The 8,399-nt window shown below is 39.1% G+C and overlaps 1 protein-coding gene across 3 annotated transcripts in view; it reads right to left on the bottom strand.

The window, feature by feature from the left end:
* Positions 1–1,224: 1,224 nt before the first annotated feature.
* VCPKMT (valosin containing protein lysine methyltransferase) overlaps positions 1,225–8,399 on the bottom strand; it is a 10,303-nt gene continuing 3,128 nt past the window's right edge. Inside the window, exons 5-6 of one of the 3 annotated variants that reach the window (XM_049612822.1) lie at positions 7,742–7,846; positions 1,225–4,598 (exon numbers count right to left, since the gene is read on the bottom strand). In XM_049612822.1, coding sequence (XP_049468779.1) covers positions 4,584–4,598; positions 7,742–7,846 — 120 coding nt within the window. In that variant the 3' untranslated portion in view covers positions 1,225–4,583. Of the gene's footprint in view, positions 4,599–6,939; positions 7,847–8,399 lie in introns of those variants that run through there. The other 2 variants (XM_049612823.1, XM_049612821.1) reach the window with 2 other exon arrangements.

The raw sequence follows: 8,399 nt of genomic DNA, 5'->3' as shown, positions 1-8,399 counted from the left end.
GCTTGAAGGTCTCCATGGTATGAGAACTGAATATTCTACTTTTACAATGTTTATTATCAACGAATCAAAAACTCTTTCAAACCCTGATGTTCCTTGAGAACGAGAAACTGAATGTCAAGAAGCTGGCCTAAGCCTACAGGACGATGGTACAGCCAGACAGAGCTTCAGTCTTGTGATGCAAAAGCTACTTATTACTCTAGTGAGGAAAGTACACTGGTTTGAAAAGCTAATTAAAATTAATTAGAAGGTTCAAGTACCTCAAACATAAAATCATGCATTATACAAAAGGTACTTTCAAGGTCAATTTTTCAGAACTTGACCAACTAATTTAGTTTCTTAAATGTCTCTCAGAAGATATCAATAGCAGGGAAATGGTTTATGAATTGCAATTTCTGTAGCTTTAGGAATAACACTCAGAAATTCAAAAGGTATATCAGAATGCAATCGGGGCACCTGGGTGGCTCAATCAGCTGAGCTTCCGACTTCGTCTCAGGTCATAATCTCATGGTTAGTGGGCTTGAGCCCTGCATCAAGCTGTGCACCGACAGTGTGAATGAAGCCTGTTGAGATTTTCTCTCTCTCCCTCTCTCTTCCCCTCCCTCACTGTGCACAAGTGCTCTCTCAAAATGAATAAACTTTAAAGAAAAAGAATGCGATATACATCACGATAAATCAAATATAATTTTATAAGAAAAAATTCCACTTTACTTACACTGTTGTTACGGTCTGAATGTTTGTGCTCCCCTCGCCCAGCCCAAAATCTTATGTTAAAACTTATTCCCCCAATGTGATGGTATTTGGAGGTGGGCATTTGAGAGATGAGTATGTCGTGAGGATGAAGCTCTCAAAAGTGGGATCAGTGCCCTATAAAAGAGACCCCAGGGAGATCCTTTGTCCCTTCTGCCATGTGCAGTTACCATGAGAAGACAGCTGCCTATGAGGAAGTTGATCTTGGACCTGGAAGCTGCCTTCATCTTGGACTTCCAGCCTCCAGAACCATTAGAAATAAATTTCTGTTGTTTATAAGCCTTCTAGTCTGGGATATTTTGTTCCAGCAGCCCAAACACACTAAGACAACCATGTTATACTGGAAAACAACTCATGATAGGTAGGTTTATTTTATTTATTTATTTTTAAGTAGGCTCCACACCCAACGTGGAGTTTGAACTCATGACCCTGAGATCAAGGGTTGGATGCTCTACTGACTGAGTCACCCAGGTATGTTTATTCTTTAAAATCTAATTTGGTTCTCCTTTAAAATGCAAGTGTGATTCTAATTCAAAATATTCTATTTTAGCAACTTTCTTTTTATAAACTGTTTAAAGACAAAGTCAAGCAATGCCATCTACAGGGAAACTTTAGAACAACAGTCCTATTTCTATAACCCACGCTTCTTTAAATTAATAGAGCATTTATAGTCTGAGTTATAATACTGCATTTGGTATCATCTGGCAAGAAAAAAACAGCAGCTGTGTAAAAAAAATCCCACTAACAATCATTCTGGATTAATATTTCCTAAAATAATTAAAAATAACCTAACTTCACTCCCAAGTTTATCACACTTTGGTTATGAACCATACCTGATTGAGATTCAAGTTATGCAACCTCAAGAAACTTTAGTTTTAACTGGTATGCAGGGGAGACTCAAGTCATTGGAGACTGACCTGCAGCAATCTCCTTTTTCCAACTATCGAACTCCCCTCCCCCTTCCTCTTGAGTAGCATCACCTTCCCCTTGTTGGATTCTCTAAATTTTCAGGTAAATAGTTTCTAAAGTTCAGTCCTGTTTAAACCCTATTTCACAGACCAGTCCACATTGGATTCAAAGCTCTTTCCTTCCCTATGCAGTACAGGCCCACTCTAATCATGGATGGGTTGTTTTCTTATTTCTCCTCCTTTTTCTCTGCTCTCTTTCTCTTGGGAAGTAGATGCTGGAATGCAGTGGTTCCCAATTTATACCAAACACCCAAACCACTTGGAGCCCTTTGACAAAAATTTCATGCCTCTTAGTTAATTGAACTGGTACCTGAACATGGCTTTCGTTTGCTTTTAATTTTCTAGGTGATTCCATATGCAGCCTAGTTTGAGAATCACTGCTTTACAAAAGGGGCTCCCTAATTGGCGACAACTGCATGCTGATAACGGGCCTATAGGTTTCACGGTGCACAGTGGCAACCCCTCCTTCCCCTCCCCTGCAACCCAGCCCTGGCAGTCCCTGGAGGTTTGAGAGTTGGCTACATTCTGGCTGATCCCCAGTCCCTGGCATCACACCTCTCGTTTATAGCACCTGCCCCTGAACTTCCTCATGTGATTGCACACGTCCTTCAGCCTCCAACTCTTAGGCTGACAGGACCCATCTTTAATACCTCCCTGCCTGGCAGCCCCCGCCCTCCAATTCTATTCCTGTGCTCTGGAATAGCAACACAGATATGCTAACCTGCTGAGTAAACACAAATCCAACCAGGTGGAGAAAATGCTGGGTTCCCCTTCTTAAAGGCATCCTGAATCTTAAGGTGTTCCCTTAGGCCTCCCTCTCGTGGTTTCTGAGTACAGATGCTCCCTGTCCCTTCTCTCATGACAGCCCAAAGGACTAAATCCCATTCCCCAACACTGCCTCCCGCTAGCCTCCCAGCTGTCTGTGGAACGGTGGTTCGGGACAGGGCGTTCCACGAACTGGCAGCCCTCGGTAAGCCCTGCAGTGCTCATGGGTCCTAACCACCAGTGGTGCCCTGATCTTACAACGTGGAGACTTGCTACCTTGGTACCTTTTAGTCTGTTTTGGTCTTACTCCAGAATAGGAAAAGAAAAATCCCATGATTTAATGTTACAAATTACTTAAATCTGCAGTCAGTAACTTACGTCAGTTCTCTAGAACAGATGTCAATGAATGTATGCAAATGACTTATTAAGGAAGAAGGAGTGGGAATAGGACAGGGAAGGAAGCACGCCCAAGCAAAGGGGTGATTCTGACCAAGCAGTAGAGGCTGACCTCAACCCAGCTCCTCCAGAGAGTTCCGGAGTGTAAACGTACACCTAAGTGAGGTAATGGGAGCTGGGCTTTCATACAGAAATGTCAAGGAGCACTTCAGGCCGAAGACCCGGAGGTACTGAGTATTAGAAGCATAGTGAACAGGGGAGGAGGGTGAACAGGGATCTGAGGAATCCGGGTGGATCACTATAGCTGGTCAATGTCAGACTTACTTTTACAAGTTCTACAACGTTATGAAAAAGGCTAAATAGACTTCACTGATAATAACTGGTGCTATCTGTAACTAACAAAGTACCATATATTTAGTTTACACTGTTTCGTAAACTGCTTAATAAAATGCTAAGGGCAGTATGAACAATGTATTTTGAGAAAGAACAGCAAAACAAATTTTAAAGACTGAAGGAAGCCTGGAGGAAAGAATGGTTCTTTTGCTGGAAAGCCTGCTTTAGACATTCATTTTCTTCAAAACTATCTCTGAAACATTCACAAAATCACAGGATCTCAAAAACAATGTTTATTTTAATACATAAAATGTGCCACCAAGCACCAATGCCTGTAAGTACCAGAATCCCATCCAGTTAGTATTACTCTTCACAACTGGTATGACTGAAGTCCTTGACAGATCCGAGTCTGAGCAGATGATTACCATCATTAACTAAAACAGACGACACAGAACCAAAATCATTTGCTAAATGTATACAGAACTACATGTGTAGTTACTTAAAAACCTTTCTCTGTTCCATGTAAAAACACCAGTGATTTTAGTCATTTTCCTAGAAGATACACACAAGGAGAAGTGCAAGAGCCACATAAGTGCACAAGCCTGAAAGTGGGCTTTTTATTCTCACTCCATTCTCAAATGGAAGATTCTGTAAAGATACCTTTCCCCACTCCTGATTTCTTACTTTCATTCTTACCAACTCATTACAGTATAATTTACTATCCAACTCACATAGACATGTATGGTGGAGGAAAAGAATAAAACTTTGGCTAATTTAAATATAGAAAACAGTATTTTTTTTAAAATAAAAGAACATTTAAATACTAAAGCTATCTTAATAACGGCAATGAAGTGGAAGGTATATATAAAACTACTGCAGAATTATGTTAAAATAAAAATCTTTTTTTAGATTTATCTATCTTGAAGACAACTAAATTTTACTAGTTCCAATTTAAACATAATTACATAGTAATAGATGTCTCTCTTTAGAAATTGGATCAATTTATCCCTGGTTTCCTGAAGATACACCAAGTCATGGTTATGCTGCTTCACTGTTTATTTCTGGCAGACTTTGGCAAATCGCAATACCTATTTTCATTTGAGGAGTGACTGATATGCAATTTTCTTTTAAGCAGAACCTGATGCTGAGCTAAAAGTAAACTAAGTTGGATTTCAGGCCCAATGGCAGGCAGGCAGTCAGTAATCATTTTTCGAATTGCAGGCAGCCCATGGTAGTTTTCATTTATATATCAAATCTCTATGGACATGCTGGAATAATCTGTGAACACAATCTTCCCATGCTGTATTCACATGCTCCACTCACATCTTTAGCTTACCCAGGTTGTTAGAGACTTGGGTAAGATGACTAAAGATTTCACGATGGAGATTTCTATAAGAAAAAAAAAAAAAGAAACTTTAAAACTTTAAAGAGGCTTTCTAAAAAGAAACTTTAAGTACTTACTGGGTACTTAATACTAGGTAATATGCCTAGTAATGGCTAAATGCAATTCAAAGGAATAGCCATGCATAATTTTTGGAGATGGTTCGTTGCTGATACCTAAATGCAAGCAACCAAAGAAAAATGACATACACTGGACATCATCAAAATTAAAAAGCCCTGTGCTTCAAAGGACATACTATCAAGAAAACAAAAAGACAACTCACAGAATGAGAGAAAGTATTTGGAAGTCACGTTCTGGTAAGGGTCTAGTATCCAGAATATATAAAGAACTGTTACAACTCAACGATAAAAAGACAACCCAATTTAAAAACAGGCAAAGTACTTTTGTAAAGATATACAAATGGCCAGTAAGTACATGAAAAGATATTCAACATCATTAGTTACTTGGGAAATGAAAATAAAAACCACAATGAGATACCACTTCATACCTACCAAGATGGCTAGAATCAAAAAATTGACAATGACAAGTGTTGGTGAGGATACAAAGAAATTAGAACCCTCGGCTATTGCTGGTGGGAACGTAAAGTGATACAGCAGCTTTGGAATACAGTTTATTAATTCCTCAAAAAGTTAAACAGAATTCCCATATAACCCAGCAATTCTACTCTAAGGTACATACCCAAGAGATCTGAAAACACAGATCACACAAAAATTCTCACATGAATACTCATAATAGTATTATTCATTATAGCCAAAAAGTGAAAACGACTGAAATGCCTATCAAGTGATGAATGGATAAGGTGTAGTATATGCTTGCAAAGAAACATTAAAACTATATTTAAAAAAACATATTATACTTAAAAAAACTGTAAGGAGTTAAGTGCTGATGATGTAGGCTCCAACATGGGTAAACCTTAAAAACACTGTGCTGTTAGAAGCCAGATACAGGAAGCCACACACTGTGTAGTTCCATTTATAGGAAATGTTCAGAATAGGAAAATCCATAGAGAACAGACTGGTGGTTGCCAAGGGCTAGGGAGAGGCAGGAATAGGAAGTGACTGCTAATAGGTATGGGGTTTCTTTGTGAGGTGATAAAAATGTTTAGAATTAAAAAGTGGTGACAGCTGTGCAACTCTGTGAGTATACTCTAAAACCAGTGCATTGTACATTTTAAAAGGGTGAATTTTATGGTGTGTGAATGTTACCAACTTTTTCAAAAGAAACTGATTCTGGGGCATCTGGGTGGTTCAGTGGGTTGAGCATTGGACTCTTGATCTACTCAGGTCATGATCCCAGGGATGTGGGATTGAATCCTGCATCAGGCTCTGCACTGAGTGTGGAGCTTAAGATTCTCTCTCTCTCTCTCTCTCTCTCTCTCTCTCTCTCTCTCTCAGGGCCCCTGGGTGGCTCAGTTGGTTGAGCTTCTGACTCTTGATTTCAGCTTAGGTCATGATCTCACAGCTGTGAGATCAAGCCTGTTGGGCCCCAGTGTGGAGCCCACTAGGGATTCACTTTCCCTCTTTCTCTGCCCCTCCCCTGCTCATGCTTGTGGGATTTCTCTTCCCCGACCCCTGCTTGTGCTCTGTAACAATTAACAATTAAAAAAAAAAAAAAAAAAGTGATTCTTTGGGGGAAAAAAAAAGGAAGCCTGTACATTTAGGAAACACAAAATCGTTATGCCTCAAAAAAATCCTACTTTCAAAACTACACCACAAGGGCACCTGGCTGGCTCAGTTGGTAGAGCATGTGACTCCTGATCTCGGTATTGTAAGTTTGAGCCCCACGCTGGGTGCAGAAATTACTCAAAAATAAATCTTTTTTTTCTTCTTTTAAATGTTTATTTATTCTGAGAGAGACAGGGAGAACGTGAGCTGGGGAGGGGCAGAGAGAGAGGGAGAGAGAGAATCCCAAGTGGGCTCCGTGCTATCAGCACAGAGCCTGATGCAGGGCTCAATTTCACAAACCATGAGATTGTGACACGAGCTGAAATCAACAGTTGGATGCTTAACCACTGAGCCACCCAGGTACCCCTAAAAATAAACCTTTAAACAAACAAAAACCCTGTACAACAGCCTGAGCTAAAACCACATTCCTTAAGACCTAAAACATTTTTAAATTTATCTTTATATCTCCAGCACCATGCCAAATAAAAGTTAGTAGATCTGAATTACTAACCCCACTAGTCCTCTTTCTTTATAGTCCTAACACCTAGCCTTGATCTCCCAAATTGCAAGTTATTTGCTTTTGGCTAGAATTCACATAATGAGAAAACTTCATCAACAAATTCAACAAATTCAATCAAAGCAAAGAGAACAGAAACAAGTGGGATTTACTAAATTAAGCATCTTTAATGCATAAACTTGACCATGTCTTTGCTTTATACTAGTCACATGTACAGAAGGTGATACAAAAATGGATGAGACACAATTCTTCCTTTCTACAGGTTCAAACTCTAGGCATCACAGAGGCAACTTGCATAAAATATAATTACTGTAACAGGTAAAGAAAGCAACAAAAAAGGGAAACATACATAAATTCTATTTAACAGAGTGCATTTTTATTTACTGTACAGACCTACCTTATTATATTTTACTTTGACAATTTAAAAGAATTTGGGGCACCTGGGTGGCTCAGTCAGTTAAGCATCCAACTTCAGCTCGGGTCATGATCTCACAGTTCGTAAGTTTGAGCCGTGAGTTGGGCTCCGTGCTGACAACAGTGCAGAGCCTGCTTGGAATTTTCTCTCTCCCTCTCTCTCTGCCCCTCCCTCACTCAAAATAAATAAATTTAAAACAAATTTTGAATGATTGGAGAAAGTTCACAAAAGTCAGAACTAATAAGAGACAATACAAACTTATAAATAGCTGAGTTCCTTGCTTAAGCTGATGCCCAATTATAAACCTCTATTATTTACAGATGGAAAGGACCTTTATAAAAGCAGCCTGCCTAATTTTAAAGGAAGAATCCAAGGCCAGGGAGATTATCTTAACATTGAAAGTGCCTTAGTTCAGTGAGTTATCAGAGCAGTTTCCCCACATCACAATCAACATCTACACCACACATTAGCTCAGAGACCATGCCCAGCTAATGAAATCTCCTCAGAGGATAAAGGAGCTAGGAATATATTTACCGGTTTTTTCTTTCTGATGTATAAAATATGAATATCTTCGCTTCGATATTCTTCATCATGTTTCTCCAAAGGAATTTTTTCAAAGTCAAAGTCTAGTTGGAGTAGCTATAAATTTAAAAGAGATATACTTTAAATTCAGTAATATGAAGTGTCCTGTGGTGACAGAAGTCAGAATGATGGTTAACTTTAGAGTACTGACTAGGGAAGGGCATGTAGGAGCCTTCTGAGGTCGTAAAAGTGTTCTATAGCTTTATGTAGGGTGGTGTTTGCTTGGGTGTATACACATGAAAAAGTGAGCCGAGCACTGGATATATGTGCATTGTACATGTGTTTTAATTCAACTGAAACAGTTCAGCAATATAAAATTTTCAATTATACTCTCAAAAGTTCATTAACTTTAATTGTCAAGAAAATATAAACCATTTTGGCACATATCTGAGGCAGAGTCATATATTTGTTTTCTCATTTAAGTAAAGTAGTCCTTTCAGGGCTGTGTAGATGTACCCTCAAGAGGAGTCACTTGTAAAGTGATGGATTTTTGCCCATCAAAAGCGTTTGGGTGACAACCAGGGGAAGATGGGTGAAAGATACATGGGACTCTATATACTACTCTTGCAACTTTGTGTGAATCTTTATTTCAAAGTAAAAAGTAAAAAAG

The sequence above is a fragment of the Panthera uncia genome, assembly GCF_023721935.1.
Source record: "Panthera uncia isolate 11264 chromosome B3 unlocalized genomic scaffold, Puncia_PCG_1.0 HiC_scaffold_1, whole genome shotgun sequence".
NCBI lineage: Eukaryota > Metazoa > Chordata > Mammalia > Carnivora > Felidae > Panthera > Panthera uncia.
The sequence above is the reverse complement of the archived record's forward strand: the minus strand, read 5'-3'. Positions and strand labels throughout refer to the sequence as shown.